This window comes from Gorilla gorilla, chromosome 18 (genome assembly GCF_029281585.2).
Source record: "Gorilla gorilla gorilla isolate KB3781 chromosome 18, NHGRI_mGorGor1-v2.1_pri, whole genome shotgun sequence".
Taxonomy (NCBI): Eukaryota; Metazoa; Chordata; class Mammalia; order Primates; family Hominidae; genus Gorilla; species Gorilla gorilla.
Genome location: NC_073242.2, coordinates 100,313,309 through 100,335,993, shown reverse-complemented (window position 1 = coordinate 100,335,993; position 22,685 = coordinate 100,313,309). Strand labels below are relative to the sequence as shown.

General features: G+C 44.3%; 1 protein-coding gene across 1 annotated transcript in view; it reads left to right on the top strand.

Annotated features, from left to right (window-relative positions):
• Positions 1–22,685, top strand: part of HYDIN (HYDIN axonemal central pair apparatus protein) — a 421,455-nt gene that overhangs the window by 347,145 nt on the left and 51,625 nt on the right. Inside the window, exons 60-69 of the mRNA XM_055366388.2 lie at positions 843–1,078; positions 3,993–4,144; positions 4,270–4,459; positions 8,842–8,944; positions 9,169–9,447; positions 11,557–11,699; positions 14,914–15,132; positions 17,375–17,535; positions 20,489–20,586; positions 21,416–21,623. Of these exons, the coding sequence (XP_055222363.2) occupies positions 843–1,078; positions 3,993–4,144; positions 4,270–4,459; positions 8,842–8,944; positions 9,169–9,447; positions 11,557–11,699; positions 14,914–15,132; positions 17,375–17,535; positions 20,489–20,586; positions 21,416–21,623 (1,789 nt within the window). The remainder of the gene's footprint in view (positions 1–842; positions 1,079–3,992; positions 4,145–4,269; positions 4,460–8,841; positions 8,945–9,168; positions 9,448–11,556; positions 11,700–14,913; positions 15,133–17,374; positions 17,536–20,488; positions 20,587–21,415; positions 21,624–22,685) is intronic.

Below are 22,685 nucleotides of genomic sequence, written 5' to 3'. Positions count from 1 at the left end.
AAAAATTAGCTGGGTGTGGTGGCACATGCCTGTAATCCCAGCTACTCAGGAGGCATTTGAACCCAGGAGGTGGAGTTTGCAGTGAGCCGAGATCACGCCACTGTACTCCACAACAGAGTGAGAGTCTGTCTCAAAAAAACAAATACATAAAAGACCTTCATCTGTAACACTTCTACCTTCTTTCTTGCAAGTTTTTCCAAAGATTTCTGGTAGACATGGCTGGGGTGCTTCCTTCGGGGTCCTAGAACTTCCTCTAGTGTCTTCAGTTGTATTTTTCCAGGGCATATACCTAAGGGAGGAGGTGCAGCTTCACACTCCCAGGAGGCTGGTCCTGGATTCCCAGATGAATAGTGTTATCTGAGAACCATGATGGGATGGGCTGTGGCACAGGACCCAGGAGCACTGAGTCCCGCTCATGGCCAGGCCACTCCTGGTGGGCAACATGTCCACAGAGAACAATGTTCAGTTACTGAGCATGCAAAATCTGTAACCCAGCAGGAGGGCAGATGAGGTGCAAAGAGAATGCCTCATGCTTTGACGATAGGATCCCTGGAGCCTTGAAGCATAGTGGGCCAGTTGCCTCCTTCCCTCCATAGCACACCCCAGATCTTGGATCTTACCATTGGGAGAAAAACGCTCACTGGAGTGTGGCAACCAGCAAGGACTGTAAAAAAGAGGAAGACAAGACAGAATGTTTCCCATCCCTCACACCCCCTTGCATGACTTCCCCTATGTGTCCTCCACGATTCTCCTTTGCGAGAATCCAGAGTTCCAAATTAGGAATCACAGAGCGGGAATCCAGCAATCAGGCAGCATCTCATAGTCTCCCCTTCACTCCCCAGCCTTCGTGACCGAAAACAATGCCTTGATATTTGAAGAGCACCAGATATGTACCAGTGCCAACCTGCACCACATCCTGCAGACCATAGAGAGCGGGGGGCTGTTCGTCGAGGATGAGAACAAGTTCATCTTCTGCAATGTCCTGGTGGGCCGCCAAGCCAAGGCTCGTTTCAAGATCAGCAACGTGGGAAAGATCACCTGTGATGTCAACATTGTAGTCAGGCCTATCTCCAATAAGGTAAGACACTCCCAATGGCCCCTGGCCCAGCGTGGTTCACATAAAGCTGGAAAGAGGGCTCTCAGCATCCTCTGCTCTGGAGCCTGTATGCGTGAGTGGAAATTATCTGGCCCTGCTGGAAGTTATGTGAAGTAACCGGGGGCTTTTCCCCTAGGCCAGTGGTGATACATTTGTCCCAGTGGGTGTCTCCTCCGGGTACCTTTGTGATAAGTACGCATGGACGAGCAAACCGCATTCCTCCATTGAATGCTTACTATGTGCCTAAAATAGACAAAGCATGGTGGGGAGAGGCTAAGGTGAGTGCCAGCTCCAGACAGGCCTACCTCCAGCTGCATATTCTGCTGGTAAGGGAGATTTGGGGGCATCAGATTCTGAGGATAAGGTGAAATGATGAGCATGTTTTAGCCCTTCCCATGTGACAAGCACTGTGCTAAGTGATTTATATTTACTGCCTCCTTTTGCCCTCACAACAACTCTTCCGACTTTGTATTATTATCCCGATTCTACAGTTAGGGAAACTGAGGCTTAAAAAGCTAAATCCTTCCCCTAGGTCCCAGAGCCTGAGAATATAGGGCTGGGCTTAAAGCCAAGCTTCATCCACATACAAGATGAAATAATTGCCCATCTCAGGGGGCTGCCAGGCTTGAAACTGCCTTTTCTCTCTGAGTCAGATCATACTTTTTTTCACAGCAGAACAGAAAATTCAGGATACCAAGAGAGGTCTTAATCAATGGGTTTCTGTCACCCTTAATTTCCAATCCAATGTGCGGCAAATACTCTAGTTTTATGACGGCTGCTTCAGTTCTCTGCCTGAAAGTAGAATCTGGGCCCAGGAGGTCCTCAGGCCCCAGAGCTGGCATTGTTCAGAGCTGAGGGTGGTGGGGAGGTCACCAAGGGTGTTGGTATCAGCCTAGAGCTACATATGGAGTGTGCATTCCTGGGGAATGTCAATGCAGAGAGGTATGGTTGGGGAGACTACATAATCCGTTTTATGACTTCCTTCAGGCCCTGGTGACTCCCAGTCATTATTCTCTGATTTTTTTTTTTTTTTTTTTTTTTTTGAGATGGAGTCTTGTTCTGTCGCCCAGGCTGGAGTGCAGTGGCGCAATCTCAGCTCACTGCAAGCTCTGCCTCCCAGGTTCACGCCATTCTCCTGCCTCAGCCTCCCAAGTAGCTGGGACTACAGCCCACCACCATGCCTGGCTAATTTTTTGTATTTTTAGTAGAGACGGGGTTTCACCGTGTTAGCCAGGATGGTCACGATCTCCTGACCTCGTGATCCACCCGCCTCGGCCTCCCAAAGTGCTGGGATTACGGGCATGAGCCACCGCACCCGGCGTATTCTCTAATCTTATTTGGGATACTAAGGGGCAGCTTTCTTCCTCTTCTGTACTAAAAACATAAAAAGTGAGGAAGACTGATTTTTTTTTTTTTTTTTTTTTTTTTGAGACAGTCTCACTCTCGTTGCCCAGGCTGGAGTGCAATGGCGCCATCATGGCTCACTGCAGCCTCGACTTCCTGGGCTCAAGTGATCCTCCCACCTCAGCTTCCTGAGTAGCTGGGACTACAGGCACGCACCACCATGCTTGGCTAGTTTTTGTATTTTTTGTAGAGACAGGGTTTCACCATGTTGGCCAGGTTGGTCTCGAACTCCTGGGCTCAAGCGATCCTCCCGCCTCAGCCTCCCAAAGTGCTAGGATTACAAGAGTGATCCACCACACCCAGCCACAAGTCTGATTTCTAAAGAGAGACTTTATAAGAGGATTTGCAGATATCACATGTTCTCCTCCACCCTAGTTTGCAGACTTGAAGGCTATCCCTTGGAAAAAGCAAAGAGAAACCTGAGTGCCCTCAGTTTAAGAACAAGAGGGAATAGTCATTCTTGAATCCCACCTACTTCCCATGAGAATGAAAAATCCTTTTAAGGGCATGCCAGGCCTCCCTACAGTCCCAAAACACTGCCACAAGTTGGGAACAGATAAAGTGCTGTGGGAGGTTGTTCTAGCCAAGGCTCTTGGAGTTACAAGGAGCAGAAACCCTCTCAGATTAGCCCAAACAAAGCAAGGCTTACTGCAGTGAATCAGACACCTCAGGCACAGGTCAGAACACATCACGTGGCCGGGACTCCTTGGGACTGGCACCATCACCTGAAGTCCGCCCTTTAGAAGACCAGCGGATGCTCTGTCCATCTCTCAAGAGCCACATGTCTCTCTCACAGGGTTTCCCCTGCTCCATTCTCTCATCCAGCTTTCTCATCTTGCATGTGATTCAGCCAGCTCCCAGCTCAGCTCCACATTTTAACAACCAGCACCGGCCCGGCACGGCGGCTCACACCTGTAATCCCAGCACTATGGGAGGCCGAGGCAGGCAGATTACTTGAGCCCAGGAGTTTGAGACCAGCCTGGGAAACATGACGAAACCCCATATGTACAAAAAAAAAAAAAATTAGCTGGGCATAGTGGCACACACCTGTAGTCCCAGCTACTCTGGAGGCTGAGGTGGGAGGATTGCCTGGGTCCAGGAGGTCGAGGCTGCAGTGAGCCATGATCATGCCACTGCACTCCAACATGAGTGACAGAGCAAGATCCTGTCACAGAAAGAATTTAAAAACCAACCAACACCAATCTTTGGGCATCCCAATTTAGTTGACAGGGGTGGGGTAGCAGGGAGAATATCTGGATTCCTGGCTTAGTTCATCAATTTGAGTCAAAAATCATAGGTCTAGCCAAATCTAGCCAGACATCATTCAGGGGTGGGTCCCAGGCTGTTCCCTCCAGAGCCCCTCACCCTGCAGGCAGTGGAGCATGTCCACCACAGCACTTAGATGAGAGGTGGGGGACTCCTGAAAATAAGGAGTAAGCCTGGTGAGAATACAAAGGCACTGACACACTCTGGTCTCTGCCCCCATCACCAGCCCTTTGCCCGCATCGTCGACATTTTTGAAGTGGAACCCAGCAAGATGTGCATTGCCAGTCATTCCCATGCCTTTGCCACGGTGTCCTTCACCCCGCAGATCATGCAGAACTACCAGTGCATCTTTGAGGCTACCTTGGATGGCTTGCCCAGGTACCAGCTCCCAGCTCCCAGCTCCCAGCTCCCTCTCCTGCAGCAGGGCTGCAGGCCACACTCTGTAGGGAGTGTCATTCCCACCATGCCAGGCTGACAGGCTACAATCTTCCTGTCCCCTACAGCACCCTGGCCAAGAGCCGAGGCCTCGTGTTTGACATCGCTGGTGAGGGGAACCTCCCTCGAGTGACGGTTGTGCGGCCAGTTCTTCATAACCAATATGGAAACCCCTTGCTCCTCTTTAAGAGGCTTCTCCTTGGTCATTCAGAGAAGCTGCCTCTCATCCTCAAGAACAATGGTGTCCTCCCTGCCCAGGTAATACTCGAGGGTGAAGCATGAGGCTGAAAGGGAGAAGAATCCAGAAGTTACACTTCTGCCACTGGGGCCTCTGCCATGCCTAATGTATGAGGACTTCTCTGTTGATCCAACATACGTTAACCTATGTGTCAGGGACATGCAGAGGGGAATCTGGCATGACATTTGTCCTCAAGGAAAGTAAGAAACCAGATTCCACAATATATCATTAACTACTGTCCAAGGTAGTGTGCAGTGATGTGCACCAAGCTGAGTGGGTAGGATTATGGGTGTTCTTAATATCTTCTTTATTTTTTTAATTGCTTTCTGTAATGAACATTGCATTTGCAATGAGGATAAGATGATAAAAGAAACCAGTAGGGGTGAAAAATACAGCATTCAAATGTATTTTGATTCAATGATTAAATTATGGTTTTATTTTACAAAATGTGATGTATTGTGCTCTACAAGGGACTGTAGGACTTTTGAAAAAGATCTATTCCCATCTAGACAATGAAGGGAAAATTAACTGTAAATGACATTTGAACAGGGCTCATTGTAGGAGTTGGGTTTCAGCAATGCCTTCAGTGGGCATTTGGCAGTCCATGCAAACCAGAAATAGAGAGAAAGCTTCAAAGGTGCAGAAGCCAAAAAACAAAACAAAACAAAACGTGCACACTACTACAGGAGCTAGTAAGCACCCAGCTTCATGAGAGCATAGATATAGGTAGAAGAGCAAGGAAGATAAAAATGAAAGGATACAGTAATGGAGCAACTTGTGGAAGGCTTGGGATTCTCTAAATATTTTAAACCCTACAAGACATTGCCACTATTGTTCTTGCTGCTGTTGTTGTTATTGTTTATACATTTATGGCCCATTTAGGTTTACTCATTTATTAATCATTTTTATTGCTCTTTATTCCTGGGTCTCCAATTTTCCATCTGTATTTGTCAGTTCTCATGCTACCAATAAAGACATACCTGAGACTGGGTAATTTATAAAGAAAAAATAGGACTCACAGTTCCACATGGCTGGGGAGGCCTCACTATCCCAGTGGAAGGCAAAGGAGGAGAAAGACATGTCTTACGTGGTGGCAGGCAAGAGAGCTTGTGCAGGGGAACTCCCATTTATAAAACCATCAGATCTTGTGAGACTTATTCACTATCACGAGAACAGCCTGGGAAAGACCCGCCCCCATGATTCATTTACCTCCCACCAGGTCCCTCCCACAACACATGGGAGTTATGGGAGCTACAATTCAAGATGAGACTTGGATGGGGACACAGCCAAACCATATCACCATCTTAGACCCTTTTCCTACCAACTGAAGAATACTCTTCAGTATTTCCTTAATGGGGGTCTGCTGGTGGTGAAGTCTCTATTTCTCCTTCATTTTAAACATCGTTTTTACTGGCTATAGAGTTCTGGTTTGGCAGTTGTTTTCTTTCAGCAAATGGGAGATATTATTCCAATGTATTCCGGTTTCCGTTGTTAACTGCTGAGTTGTCAGCTATAAGCCTAAAATGTTTTAAGACAGGGGTCCCCAACCCCCAGGCCACAGACTCATGAGCAAAAGCTCATCTGTATTTACAGCCACACCCCATCACTCACATTACCACCTGAGCTCCCTTCCTCTCAGATCAGCAGCGGCATTAGATTCTCATAGGAGTGAAAACCCTATTTTGAACTGCACGTGTGAGGGATCTAGGCTGCGTGCTCCTTATAAGAATCTAATGCCTGATTATCTGAAGTGGAACAGTTTCAACCCAAAACCATTCCCCATTGCCTGGTCCATGGAAAAATTGTCTTCCATGAAACCAGTTCCTGGTGCCAAAAAGGTTGGGGACTGCTACTTTAAGGCATTCTTTTTTTCTGACTGCCTTTTACATTTTCACTTTGTGTTCTACAGTTTTACTATGATATGTCCAGGTGTGGAGTTCTTTTAATTTATCATTGTTAGAATTCACTAGACTTCTTGATTCTGTGGATTAAAATTAAGTCAATTTTGGAAAATTTCTAGACATGTCTTTAAATATTGTTTCTATTTCATTCTCTCTAATCTCTACTTCTGGGATGATAATTAAATATATAGAAGACCTTCTCACTATATCTTCTGTGTCTCTAGTCTCACTATATTTTCCACTCACTTTTCCTCTGGGCTTCATTCTGCATAATTTCTTTTGACCTGTCTTCAGTTTATTAACTCTCCCTTTAGCTGTATTGAATCTACTGTTAAAGTTTCCATTAAGTCCTTAAGTTATTATATTTTTCAGTCTTAGAATTTCTATTAGGCTGTTTTTAAAATCTGAATAATTCATGTTTACTGTTTCTAGTTTCTAGCTGAAATTGTCAGACATGACTTTTATTTCTTGAACACAGTAATCATAGGCATTTTACAGTCTATACCAGATAATTCCAAAATCCAAAGTCATTGTGGCTCTTTCTGGTATTTCTACTCATCTTTTTCTACTATTTCTACTCATCTTTGCCCATGTTGCCCTGCCTCCTCATGTGCCTGGTTATCTTCTGTTCATGTGTTGGGTATTATATTGTAAAAGTTATTTAGAAATCATTAAACTAAGGATCATATTTTTCTTCAGAGGCAATTTTCATTTGCTTCTGCCCAACACTTGGGGGCACTAGAAATTCAGGATCACCTTAAGCCAGTGTTAAGGTTTGAGATTTTCTGGATTACCCAGATGACTCAGAGCAGGATTGCCACCCTTGGGAAAGCTGGTTTATATCCAGCTCACCTTTCATCTTATGAGGTCCCAGCCCAGAAGAAAGCATTGTCACCTTCCACAGGCCTTGAACTTTTGCCCTCTTAGCACCAAAAGACCATCAAAAGTACAGACAACGCCTGTAATCCCAGCAACTTGGGAGGCTGAGGTGGGCAGATCAGGATTTTGAGACCAGCCTGGACAACCTGGTAAAATCCCATCTTTACTAAAAACATACAAAAATTAGCTGGGCACAGTGACTCACGCCTGTAATCCTAGCTACTCTGGAGGCTGAGGCAGGAGAACCACCAGAACCCGGGAGACAAAGGTTGCAGTGAGCCAAGATTTCACCACTGCGCTCCGGCCTGGGTGACAGAGTGAGATTCCATATCAAAATTTAAAAAAAAAAAAATGCGCAGACAAGCCTCCTGTCTACCTTTTCCTGACTGGCAAATGCTCTGGGCGGACAAAAACCGCCCAGAAAGTGAGACTGACCTTGCTGGATTTCTGTACTCTCACAGATCCTGGTCTATTTACTCCTCGTTCTCTTCGTAGCTCTGTTATGCTTTAAAAAAAAATTTTTTTTATATATTTAGTCTAGCAATTGTTGTTGCCTTGAGCTCAGGTTACCTAGTTTACCATTACCCTGCATTGTTTCCATTATTGTGGCTTTATAATATGTTTTAGCATCTAGTTCAGTGAATTCCTATCCACCCATTCCCTGTTTTTGCCATTTTTCTTAACAATTTTCACCTATTAATCTCTCAAATAAGCTTTATAATTATTTTATAACGTTCCTTTAAAAATCCCATCGGGAAGCCTCTGAATCTGGTAGGATTTCTGTTTGCGGAGTATTTAGACTCTCCACCAGGAACATTTAGGATTTCCACCCATTTATTTAGATCTTTTATGTCAATATTCTTACATATAATTCTTCCATATAGTTTCTTATTAAAGTTGTTTCTAAATACATAATTTTTTATCTCAGAAGCTTCCTGTGTGATATCACTATTTCTGCCTTCTCCATGCCTCATATTTTATATTATTCAATCTTTTTCACGATGGTGCCAGCATTACTGTCTTCTAACAATGCCTGCTGATGTCTCATATCCGAAATCAGATGCATGGCTTTAGTCTTATCTTCCTTGTAATGGGCCAGAAACCACCACTTTCTCCAAGTAGGTCAAATGCCCACCTTGTTTTTTCTCTTATCGTGGTAGGATGCTCAACATGACACTATCAGGCAACTAAACTAATGCATAGCACCTAGGAGATACTGGTTTTTAGGAATTGACATCAATGCAGGCCCTTATAGAATTACAAGTATTCATTTCCATTTTATTAGCCTAGCGTATATTTTATAACTGCCTCTGTTAATGCAGAGGTGTTGGCAACCACATTTTGACACTATCTACCTACGTGATCTGGAAAGTTCTGCATACTCCTTGGACCTCCAGTTCCTCACTCAGATAACAAGGGCTGATCTGACTGAATGTTCTTCTGTCCTCTCCAGGTCTAATATTTATTATTTATCTCTCTTAATAAGAAATTCAAAAAAGTGAATACTAGGCATAATACCTTTTTGGGGTCCTGCCCCAAACACAGCACAGTATCTCACCCCAGACTCAAAGCCCATGAGCAGCCTGTAAGCCTAGCACTCATCCCTGCTTTCCTTCTGCCAGCTGCATGTTGACCTGCAGGATGAGCTAGGAGTCTTCTCCCTGAAAGGGAGGCCCACCACCGCGTACATCTACATCACAGAGGAAAACAAACCACATGTAAAAGGTAAGTGTGGGGAGGGTGCTTCTAGAGGGCAATGGATCTCAGTAGCTGCTTCATTAGGGGACCACTCAAGGCCCAGCCAGAGGGGAATGCCCAGTCTCGTCACCACTGGCCTCTAGCTAAGGCTCGTTCCCATTCTAGGGTTACTTTCCCTTCAACAGGGGTCTTTATAGATACACATTTCTTGAAACTAGTTCTAAATCATATCTTCTCTCTTCTCTTTGCAGCAAAGAAAGCTCACACAGCCTCCTTGGTTGTTTCTCCTGGAGATACAGCTGAATTTGATGTCGTTTTCCACTCCCAGAAGGTTGGGAGGATGAGAGGTATCATCCACTTGTCAGTGATCAACAACCAATATGAGGAGACCTCCATCCACATGGTGGGAGAGGGCTATGAGGATGACATCACCTTGGACAACATCCATGGGCTGGTGGCCCAGGAAGACATAAGTATCTCTGAGTTCACAGAGATCATCGAGGACAATGATATGGAAGACTTGGTGGCAGGTGGGAGAAACAGCAGTGAAGTGTTGGCAAGTGTTGGCTACTGGGTCATTTGTTTTAAATGAGAGTAAATTTAAATAACAGGTTGGTTAGCTCCCTGAGAATTTAGGACTGACTCTCCTCTTCATTACTCTATGCTCTGGCATGCCTGGCTCAGTCATGGCATCCATCCTTCCATTTATTCATGTGTTCACTCGATGAATATGTATTGATCACCAAGTACATGTTCCAGGCATGCTGATCCCTGGAGTTTCAAAATTAACAAGGAAGTCTCTACTCTTAAGGAGCTTATAGTTTGATATTCAAATTCTGGTTCAACTAATAAGCAAATAAATGCCTTGCAGTTTTTCCTGTCTGCATTTATTAGCTGGCTTGTGTTGGCATTGTCTGTTTATTAGAGAGAGTATAGGTTTGGGCACTTCTAGAACATCAGTCTGCACAGCCCCACTACTCAATGAGCAGTTTGAGATCCTATGGCATCAGCATCACCTGGGAGCTTGTTAGCAATGGGGGTTTCAGACCCCCCTGCCCTACTGAATCAGAATCCACATTTTAACAAGGCCCCAGGTGACGTGTTTTTATACTAAAGCTTAAGACATGTTGTGTTGCAATCTATCAAGCACTAAAGCTTCATTTAGTTGACATTTTTGGGGATTGGAAAAATTTATCATCAAATTGTTATCATCAGAAGGCATTGGTTAAGCGCCCTAATTATGTGGTTGGTTGCTAAAAAGTGAGTTATAAACAGAGTCCCATAGTTTACCTAGAAGCTTAATTAAAGTCCTGGAATGTACCGTTAGGTGGTCTACACAACATGGGTTGAAATCAACACTCCTCATATACCTGGTGTTTCAGCCCTGTTTGAGGCTACAGGGTGACATCTCTCTTACCAAGGCTCAAGCAGGAGCCAGCAGTGAATCTAAGTTCAGAACTCAGATTTCATGCCCATAATAGGATTGCCAGAGTTAGCAAATCAGAATACAAGACTCCTCAATAAATTGGAATTTTGGTTAAACTATGAATAATTTTTAGTATATGTATATCCCAAACATGGCATGGGACATACTTATCCTAAAAATTATTCATTTCTTATCTGTAATTCAAATTTAACCAGGACTCTTATATTTTATCTGGCAATCCCAATCCTTTATAATATTTTCTCACCAAACAAATGGAGTTGGGGACCTATGTTTTCTCTTGCACAAATGGAGGTGAGGGCTAAGGTGGGTGAATGGATGATGGATGGATGTATGAAGGGATAGAGGGATGGATGGGTAGATGATAGATGAATGGATGGATGGATACATGCATGCATGCATGGATGAGTAGATGATGGATGGATGGGTGGATGATGATAGGTAGATAGGTGAGTGGGTAGGTGGATGATGGGTGAGTGGGTAGGTAAATGATAGATGAATTAATGGATGGATGGGTGGGTGGATGATGGATGGATATATGGATGGATGCATGGATGAATGGATGATGGATGGGTGGATGATGGATGGATGAGTGGGTGAGCAGGTGGATGATGGATGGATGGGAGGGTGGATAATGGATGGATGGATGGATGGATGGGTGGGTAGGGAGATGATGGATGGGTGGATAGGTGGATGGTGGATGCGTGGATGATGGATGGATGCAAGGGTGGATGGATGATGGGTGGGTGGGTGGATGATGGCTGGATGGGTGGGTGGATGGATGATGGCAGGATGGGGGAGGGTGGATGGTGGATGGATGGATGGATGATGGATGGATGGATAGGTGAGTGATGGATAGGTGGAGGATGGATGGGTGGATAATGGATGGATGAGAGGGATGGATGGATAGATAGATGATGGATGGGTAGATGATGGGTGGGTGGATGATGGATGGATGGATGGGTGGGTGGATGATGATGGATGGATGGATGGATGGATGGATAGATGGATGGATGGGTGGATAGATAGATTCCTTGAGGATAGAAATCTTGTTACTCAGAGATTCTAGGTTTTTCAAATATAGCCATCCAAGGATGGAAGGACTTCATGTGAGTGAAGCACTATGCCTCCTTAAGGAAGCAGGCCCTCAGGGGAGGCCAGGGAGGACTCACAGCCTTCTGCTTCTAATCCCTAGCTGCTCTGGTGGACCACATCCAATTTGGGGACTGCCACATTGGACACAGCTATAATGTGAGCTTCACAGTCACAAATCACAGCCAAGTGAACTTGATACGGTTTGAATGGCCTGTTTCAGCTACAATTGCTTTCTCCCCACAGGTAAATAAAAGTCATTCATCATTTTTTGGAATCCCTTAGTCCTAAGCCAACCCCAGACTGATTGTCAGCCCTTTCCCGTGGATGCATGGAATGGAATTAATGCATCTCAAGCTGAGAGACAGCCCAGGAATCATCCCTCACTCATACCTAGTAGCAAAGAACACTGTTCATGTCTCTGCTGGTTAAGAGGGGAAGACGGAGAATGAAGTTGACCAAGACTGTTGCTAGGCTGCTGTCAAGGGGCCCTGTGGAGGCCTGTATAGATGAATACAGGTCCTAGTCTTCCTATCCCAGATTGTGGAGCTGTGTCCTCCTAGGTTTCACCAAAAGCTAGAATGGGGGTGATGGGTTCTGTGGACAAGTGAGATTTAGAAAATGTTCCAAGCTCCATCCTTCCTTAAATATTCCTGGTTCTCTTTGGCATGTTAAAACCTTGTTAACTTTGTTTTACCTGGAATTTTCTAACCTCTTCTTTTAGCATTTCCACAGCACACATTTTTTTTTAATTGCTGACTAAAGCTTGACATTGAACAAGGCCTAGGATAACGTTCTAGCAGATCGTTGCCTCTGGCCAGTGGTTGCTTTTTGTAGATAGTTCACTTCTGAGTTCCCAGAGCACTGGCACACCCCAGTGTCTTCACTGCCTCCTGCTCTGTTGACACACAGCCAGTGAGTCTGCTCAAGCACAGTACTCAAGGGGAATGGAGCAAAGGCGTTGGGGACTTTGTCATCTTTAAATCTTTGAGCGCTATTAGGGATAAATTTTGCTTTTTGGAGTGATGTAAAGTTCATTAGGACCCTGACCATTCCGTTTCATCATGGTCCAAATCCAACCCTGAATAGAGCTGGTATACCACTTTATTTGTAAATTGAGTGCTTACTATATGCCAAAAATAGTTCTAAGACCATGGTTAATCCTCTGAACAATGCTATAAGGCAGATACTACTTTTTTTTGTTTTTGTTTGTTGAGATAGTCTCACTCGGTCACCCAGTCTGGAGTGCAGTGTCACAATCTTGGCTCATTGCAACCTCCACTTCCCAAGATCAAGTGATTCTCCCACCTCAGCCCCCCAAGTAGCTGGGACAACAGATGCACACCACCACACCTGGCTAATTTTTTTGTATTTTTGGCAGAGACAGGTTTTACCGTGTTGTCCAGTCTGGTCTCAAACTCCTGAGCTCAAGCAATCCACCTGCCTCCGCCTCCCAAAATGCTGGAATTATAGGCATGAGCCACTGTGCCCAGCCATAGATACTACTATTATCTGCATTTTGCCTGTGAAGAAACAAACACAGTATAATATAATAGGGTAATCTGCTTTTGTGCATTATTTTTATTACCAAAGCCTTAATCAAAGAAGGCAGAGAGGCTGGGCACAGTGGAGGTTCCCAACCTCAATTCTTGACTTCTCTGCACCCACAGGCTCAACAGCACATGCAAGCTGCCAAGTCTTGGGGCTTGCACCCTCTGCAGCCATGTCCTGAGCCACACCTTGGCCCCTTTTAGCCATGACCAGAGTGGCTGGGATGCAGAGCTCTACATCCTTAGGCTGCACACAGCAGGGGGGTCCCTGGGCCACGCACAAAACCATTTTTTCCTACCAGGCCTCTGGGTCTGTGATGGGAGGGGCTGCCACAAAGGTCTCTGACATGCCCTAGAGACATTTTCCCCATTGTTTTGGCCATTAACATTTGGCTCCTCACTACTTTTGCAAACTTCTGAAGCCCGCTTGAATTTCTCCTCAGAAAATGGGTTTTTCTTTTCTATCATCAGGCTGAAAGTTTTCTGAGCTTTTATGCTCTGTTTCGCTTTTAAAACTGAATGCTTTTAAGAGCACCCAAGTAACCTCTTGAACGTCTTGCTGCTTAGAAATTTTTTATGCCAGATAACCTAAATCATCTCCCTCAAGTTCAAAGTTCCACAAATCTCTAGGGCAAGGCCAAATGCCACCAGTCTCTTTGCTAAAACATAGCAAGAGTCACCTTTGCTCCAGTTCCCAACAAGTTTCTCATCTCCATCTGAGACCATCTCAGCCTGGATTTCATTGTCCATATCATCAGCATTTTGGTCAAAGCCATTCAACAAGTCTCTAAGAAGTTCCCAACTTTCCCACATTTTCCTGTCTTCTCCTGAGCCCTCCAAACAGTTCCAACCTCTGCCTGTTACCCAGTTCCAAAGTCACTTCCACATTTTCAGGTATCTTTACAGCAGTGCCCCACTCCCTATACCAGTACCAATTTACTATATTTGTTCATTTTCACGTTGCTGATAAAGACATACCCGAGACTGGGTAATTTATAAAGAGGCTAATGGACTCACAGTTCCACATAGCTGGGGATGCCTCACAATCATGGCAGAAGGCAAAAGGCACATTTTACATGGTAGCAGACAAGAGAGAAAAATGAGAGTCAAGGAAAAGGGGAAACCCTTTATAAAACCATCAGATTTTGTGAGACTTATTCACTACCACAAGAACAGTATGGGGAAAACTGCCCCCATGATTCAATTATCTCCCACCAGGTCCCTCCCACAACATGTGGGGATTATAGGATCTACAATTCAAGATGAGATTTGGGTGGAGACACAGCCAGACCATATCACCATATATCACATAACCTCTAGAAAACTCCATTGTACACTTATGAGAAAATGAGAGTGAAAAAGTCATATAACATCTTCATATTACTATGAAAATAGTCTTGACCTCATTTTTCCCCTGAAAAGGTCTTGGGGATCCCAAGGTCACCAGAACACCTTTGGAGAACTGCTAGTGTACTGTATTCCTCTGTCCATAATTTGTATAGATCATATTGATTAAGAGTATGGCATTTGGAGCCAGATTGCCTGGGTCTGAATCCAACTCCTCAAAAATTAATGACCTCAACCAAGTTACAAGTTTCATTGTCTGTAAAATAAGAATAATAGCTGTACCCCTCATAGGGTTGTTGTAGGGATTCGTAGAATTGTGTAAAGGTTTAGAATAGTGCCTGAAGCAAGTACATTTGATAAATATTAGTTGTTCTTGTTATTATTATTATGTTTCTACCTAAGATCCTCTTGTACATATTTAATTCTGTCTACATACACAGGCTTAACTGATGCATTTTTTGCCAAGACCTTTGGCTCCTTCCCTTCTCTAGAATATCACCAGCAGGTATCAAGAGTCCTCAAGATTGGATTCTCAAAAATACTAATACCAGGCTCTTCCCTAGATGGGCCACCTCCACCCTGGGTGTGCCAAGGACATAGTGGTGACCATGAAGTCAGATGTACCCATCAACCTAAAGAATATGCGGATCAGGTGCAAGCTCTCCAGGATTATGTTTCAGCTCCCTGCAGACCAGGTCCCCGACTGGGATGACCGCATGCACACAGTCAAGTGGGTGGACGTACCCAGAAACATGCCTGGGACTTTCACTACAAAACGAAAAGTAAGTGGGGACATCAAGCACCAATCTGACCAGGCCTCCATGCTTGGATTCCTACTGGTCTCAAGTCCCTCATCATTTCCTTTTTTCACAGGAAAAAGAAAAGGTTCCCATTCTACTTGACCTTGATTCCAAAAGTGACAAACTAAACTTCTACACATGCTGCCTGCCATCAGTGCTACACATACCACACATCTTCACTGGTAGACCTTTAGCTTAAGTCTTGATAAGCAGTTGAGCAAGTCCTCCCATCTTTTCCTTCTTCAAAAATGTCAATGCTAATCTTTTAGTTGTTTCCCTTTTCCCTCAGGTGTCCAGAATCACATTTGTAATAATCTTTGGTTCATGACAGGATCTCATCTTTGGTCCATGTGTGCCCTTCTTTTATTCATTCCTTGTTTAGTTTTTTTAAAAACAATATAATACACAGAGACAAACCCACACCCAACACGGGAAGCAGAATATTGACTACCTGTGTAATTCTCAGCCATTCCACCCTCTGCCTCCATCCTAGAAGTAATCACTATCTTGACTTGACTTGTTTACTCCCTTGGTTTTTGTTTTTTGTTCTTTTTTTAACCTATGCACACTAAAAGGTATATCAGGCCAGGCACAGTGGCTCATGCCTGTAATCCCAAAACTTTGGGAGGCTGAGGCAGGCAGATTGCTTTAGCCCAGGAGTTTGAGACCAACCTGGGCAACATGGTGAAATCCCATCTCTACCAAAAATTAGCTGGGCGTGATGGTGCATGCCTATAGTCCCAGCTACTCAGGAGGCTGAGGTGAGAGGATCATCTGAGCTCTGGGAGGTCAAGGCTGCAATAGGCCATGATCGCACCACTGTACTCCAACCTGGAATACACAGTGTGAGACTCTTTCTCAAAAAATAAAAATAAAACATATATTGTTAGTTGTAGTTTTAACTTTTAAAAAATGTTATTGTATGTGATCATCCATATTGTAGCATGTGGCTGTAGTGTATCCATTTCACTTCTGCATAAAATTCCATTATGATTTCTCCCTTCTCCTTTTGAAAATTATTTGGAGTTTTGCTATCACAGTTGTATTATTCACATGGTGTTCATTTGTAAGAGTTTATATTCCTAGAAGTGGAATTGCTGACTCATTGGATATATGAATGTTCAACTTGCCAAGATAATCCCCCAGTGTTTTCCAGAGTAGCTGTACCAATTTATACTCCTACAGCAGAGAGCTTATTGATCCATGTCCTCTCTGACACTTGGCATTGTCAGACTTCTTGATTTTTATCATTTGAATGAATGGGAAATGGTCTCATTATGAGCCTATTTTGCATTGTCCTGATCTCTGATCACAAATAAGGCTGAGTATTTCTTCATATGATTACTAGTCATACAAGTTATCCCTTGCGGGAATGCCTTTTCATGCCTTTTGCTCATTTTTCAATTATGATACTTATACTTTGTGTGAGTTGTTTTATTTTTTATAAACTCTTCTGTTCATATTATTTGTCTGCAAATATCCTTACCAAATTTATAGTTTATCTTTTTTTTTTTTTTTTTTTGAGGGGGACAGAGTTTTGCTGTTTCGCCCAGGCCAGAATACAGTGACACAATCTCGGCTCACTGCAACCTCCACCTCCTAGGTTCAAGAGAGTCTCATGCCCCAGCCTCCCAAGTAGCTGGGATTACAAGCATGCACCACCACACCCGGCTAATTTTTGTACTTTTAGCAGAGACAGGGTTTCACCATGTTGGCCAGGCTGGTCTCAAACTCCTAGCCTCAAGTGATCCACCCACCTCGGCCTTCCAAAGTGCTGGGATTATGGGCGTGAGCCACCATGCCTGGCCTAGTTTATCTTTTCTGTTATTAATTTTAATATCATCAAGTTTATTAATCCCTTCTTTTATATGTATTACTTTTTGTGTCTTATTTTTAAAACTCTTTCCTCCTGGAAAGATGTTCACTTATATATTTTTAAGACTTTTGTTTTTTTGATATTTCAGCTCTTGGCCCACCTGGATTTTATGTATGTTGTGAAGCAAGGATCCAATTTCATATTTTTCATCTAGATGACTAATCTTACTAGATCCCTTTTTCATTTAGCCTGTCTGTTCCCTAGTGATCTGCCAGGACTTTATTGTCACATAGTGTACCTAAATTTTATATATGCCTAGAATGTTTCTGGTCTCTCTATTCTATTCCATTGTCAGTTTTTCTGTCCCTGTGCTCTGCATCTCTGAGGACACAGCTGCCTTTGTTACAGGTGATAGAGACGGATCCGGAACCTGCTCACTCAGTACTAGAAGAAAACTACCAAGAACTGCAGCTTCAAATCAGTGCCAATGTGGATTTCGCTTCATACCATTGCCAAGCAAGAGATGTGCGCTTTAAGGAAACCTTGGTTTACCAGACCCGAGTGTTTGAGTGAGTCATCAAAAGTCTCATGACATTAGATGGAAAAGCTCTTTCATTCCATCATTCATTCACTCACTCATCAAACGTCTATTATCTACAGCAGCATCTACTAGGCATTGTATCTGTGTGGCATGCACCAGAGTGTTGTCTTAGGTCCAATGAAACATTCAGGCCCACAGAGCTATTGAAATTCACACTTGAAATCAAGATATAGGATAGGAAATGTAGTACACCAGGAGGGCGGCATCAGGCAATCCACTTTAGTGGGAGCAGTCCTTGCAGCAGTCTACACAGCCACCCAGGATCTGTTCTTTTTGCCCATGCACCAAGTGGTAACCCAGACAATATCCACACTGGTGGGTATAGGATCCATCTAAGCTTAGAAGCCCAGACCCAAAAGACCACCATTTCTCCTAACCACTCTGCAGATATATCTTCTGGGGTCCCTCCAGAGAATATGCCCAGTTACAAGAGTCACTACACTCAGAGAACCCCACAGCTATGGCTTCCCTCTAGGTGGTCATAGTTCCTCCCAGTGCACATATCATTTACTCATCGGGGCCATTTTTAGTATAAACAACGTCACCTAATAATACAACTGACATTCCTCCCTTATCAAGTCTCCAGGGGAACAGACCTAGAAAGCTATTTCGGAGTCAAATTCATCTTTGAGAAGGAGAAAAGGTTATGTTAACCCTTCACCCACATTCAGACACAGGGACTCAAGGATGCCATGGGCCCTGCCTTCAAAGAGCTCATAATCTGAGGGTAGCAGCCGGGGGACAGATAGAAACAGGAGAATTTTTCATTATGGCATGATGTCATGTGCATGAAGCAAAGGGGTATTTAAAGCAGATCAAGAGAGTCAAGGAAGGCTTCCTGGACAAGGTAGTTCCCCAGCTGAACTTTAGAGGACAGATAGGAGGTAACCAAGTAAAGAAGTGAGAACAAAGTGAGAGTGAAAGAAGTGAGAATGGGGGTAGCCAAGTGAAGAAGCGAGAATGAAGGGCTCTCTCTAGGCAGAGAGAGCAACATGTGCAACACATACAAGGACAAAAATGTAAGCCACTGACATTTCTACTGCATACAAATTAGTAATTAGCTCATTCAACTCATCGTGCATTTGTTGAATTCTAAACATCTTTGCAAATTATGATAGAACCAAAAGATAAATGTCAGGAAATGTGATCTTCTGCTGATGATCATTTCACCTAAAGCAGGGGTCAGCAAACTGTGGCCTGTAGCCTGTTTTTGTAGATAAAGTTTTGCCGGCATGCAGCTATGCCCATTCATTTATGACCTATCTGTGGCTGCATTCCCACTACAAAGGCAGAGCTGAGTCATTGCAGAGACCGTATGGGACACAAAGACAAAAAACTTACTATCTGGCCCTTTACAAAAGTTTGCCAACCCCTAAACTGAGAACTCTTTTTATAAAAAGTACTCTGTGCCACTGAGATTTCTTCACTTTATAAAAATTATCTTTAGAATAAATACAAGTGCTCATAAATTTACAAAATAAACACAGGCCACTGTGGTCAAAGCACTTGATTTCAGGTGAAACTAGATGGTCTGTCTACCTGGACTAGAGAGTGGAAATCTAATCTCTACATCCCACTGTACACCTACTCCTCACCCAAACTCCTAACTCTTACTATTCCCCTAAAACCAGGAAGGGCATGTGGATTTATTTCATCATCATTTTCTTTTTCTTGTACCAAGGTTTCATCTTTCTGCTGTTAACTGTGATCAAGTTTAATAGTGATTCCAGAAAAAAAACTCTGCCTCCCTGTTCTTTTTTTTTTTTTTTTTTTTGAGCCGGAGTCTTGCTCTGTCACCCAGGCTGGAGTGCAATGGTGCGATCTCAGCTCACTGCAGCCTCCACCTTCTGGGTTCAAGTGATTCTCCTGCCTTAGCCTCCTGAGTAGCTGGGACTATAGGTGCATGCCACCACGCCAAGCTAATTTTTGTATTTTTAGAAGAGACAGGGTTTCACTATGTTGGCCAAGCTCGTCTCGAACTCCTGACCTCAGGTGATCCACCTGCCCTGGCCTCTCAAAGTGCTAGGATTTCAGGCATGAGCCACCGCACCCAGCCCTGTTCTTGTCTTAAAGCAGGAAAATTTGAGGCAGGAAAAGCTTCTGCTGATTTAGAATTTGAGTTTGAAGTAACTAAAATTCAAATCTGTGCCTCAGTCAGGAAAGGGGTCACAGGCAGGGGCCAAATGGCTTCTGATCACAGGGACTTCCTTCCTTTCTTTTCTTTTCTTTTCTTTCAACAGAGTCTCGCTCTGTGGCCCAGTGGCATGATCTCAGCCCACTGCAACCTCCATCTCCTGGGTTCAAACGATTCTCGTGCCTCAGCCTCCTGAGTAGCTGAGTAGTTGGGACTGCAGGCATGTGCCACCACACCTGGCTAATTTTTATATTTTTAGTAGAGATGGGGTTTCACCATGTTGGCCAGGCTGGTCTCAAATTCTTGGCCTCAAGTGAGCTGCCTGCCTTGGCCTCCCAAAGTGCTGGGATTACAGGTGTGAGCCACCCTGCCCAGCCAGGGACCTTGTTTCTGATGGGAGGTGATTCAGAAAGGGAGGGCCTGTAGAATTTGTTCCTGAGGGAGGTGCTGTCTTGTGAAATAGATATTGCTTCCTCTCTCATGGGGGAGTTTAGGATTACTGCAATGCATGCTGAGAGCTCGCTGCACAGGGTGTTGGAAGAATGCAAAATACTTTTAAGTGCTAAATATTTTTTATATTTTTACTTTTAATCACTATATATTTTCTTGTTCGAGTATATCATATGCATGATTTCTAATAAAATTACTTAAAATGTGCCTTTTTAAAAATATTTAAGAAACAAAGTGACATGACTTCAAAAGGTTAAGTACAGTATAGATGACATGCAGCCAGGACCAAAACCACCTGCAGCACATTTCTCAAATCTGCTGCCTGATCAATTTGCAGGTTCGATGTGATTAATTCAGGACGTGTGCAGCTGGAATTCAGCTGGGTCTCAGAAGATACCTCAAAGGCAGTCAGCTTTGCAAAACCAGATCACCAAGGTAAATTCAGTGACAAGTAAAACCCAGGGCCTGGCCTGAGTCACCTGTTAGAAGAGCCTTGTTCATGGAGAGGCCAGCACTGCTCAGAGGGTCTCCTAAGTAGCTAAAGAAAAGCAAAGCAGAGACCTTGTGGTGTCTGCAGAGCCAAATGGGCCTGAGGGACTCCAAAACTTACCTCCACCCTCCTGGAGTCTGAACTCTGTCCCTGCACTAGGTCAATGCCCCATCTCAAGATAACTAGGAATCTTGTCTCTTAGGTCTTAACCTTGTGGGAGATTATAGATCCCTTGGAGAAACTTTTGAAAGTTATGAATCATTTTCCAAGGAAGATACACACCCATGCCCAAGTTCTCAGTTGGTACATATGAAGCACTAGAAAAGGAACCAACACTTGGTAGGCAAGTTGCTATCATTATTATTATTATTATTATTGTTATTTCAACTTTGGAGATGCACAGACCTTTTGAATGGGCCCTTATCCATGGGTCCCCAGATTGTAAACCCCTACTTTAGAACAATGATTGTCAAAAAAATATGTTCACAGCCCATTATTCTAGGGCACAAACATCTTCTTGACCCACCTGCTTGAACCAAAAGGAAACAAATTTGAAAACCCTATGGAATAAATAGAAACATTTTTCATGAGTCTCCTGTAAGCTATATGAGCAATTCCCTACCTCTAGTACCCAAGGTTAAGTACAGCTGCTACAAAAGGTGAGTCCATATCCACCATATCCGCAGAGGGCCCCTAAGGACCTGTAAGTGGGCTCCCTTCCACCTGCCTCTCGCTGCAAATGCAGAATATCACCCACTCCCTGTCTGTCCCCAGGTTCAGCTCAAAAAGATCAGCTTAGTCAGGGCACGATGCACACAGGCAGCACCCTGGACAGCACCATGGACCACTGGGCCGAGGGTTCCCCACAGCCCTTCTCTGTGGAGCCCTCTTCGGGAATCGTGCCGGTGGGGAAGATTCAGAAGTTCAAAGTAAAATTCTCCCCGTTGGACATTGGAGACTTCGAGAGCAACCTTTTCTGCCAGTAAGAAAATGTGCTCGCCACAACACCCTTCTTGGCAGGCACAAAGCTCTGTGGCTCTTATCCCCTTTTCTGTCCAACCACTGCCACCATCCTTTCTGGCCCTAGATCCCTGCACAGCCCCAAATTATCCCTTTTCCCTTTGGAAGGATCTAAAGGGTCCACCCTTTAGAGAACAAGGAGAATATGGTCTTTGTCCTGCTCATCAACCTCTCCAGATGCTTCCCCCTGCTTACTTTCCCCTTTCCAGCTGCATGTAGGATTCCACTGAGCAACAGACTGGTGACAGCCAGGTGGGTTTCAGTCCTTGTGCAAGCATGAACTTAGGAAAGCTTTCTTGTACGTTCTCTGAGACACAGTTTCCTCATACATAAAATGTAAATATAATACCCAGCTGGTAGAATTGTTGGGAAAGTTAAATGAGTTAATTCAAATAAAGTGCTTACAACAGTGCCTGGCACACAATAAGCACAATAAACATTAGGTGGTAGTGGTGGTGGTGGTGGTGGAGTTGGTGGACCTGGTACATAGCAGTGAGAGAAAAGCTAACCCAATGACATCTGACAATGAAAGTCCCTGATGAGGTACTTGCTCCCAGGAAAGCTTGAAGGAGTACAATCACCTTACAGAAAAATCCTGTGAGCTGTGGCCTAGGGTGGCAGAGACCTAAGTGAGCTGCTGGGGCCTCCTTGACCTCCTGCAGTCATACCACTGAGACCCCTCCCACACCTAGGCCACCTCAGCTTGGTCCTGGAGCTGAGCATCTGCTCATATCCAGTTCACCTTTTCCGAGGAGCTCAGGATACTTTTTTAGGATTTCCAGGTCACTTTCCATATCCCACTAAATGCCTATGAGAGACCAGAGGGTAAGACTGTGCTCATTTTGCAGCAGGAATATTTTCTCAACATTGATGGGGGAAGTAACCTGTGGCCATACTTAGGTACACAGAAGGAGCCAAATTCAGGCTGCTTATGCTCAGCCCAGTCATGCATTCAAGGCACTGAGTGATGCTATTGACCAAGACAGACCCAGCCTCTGCTCCCATAGAGCTCACATTCTGGCAG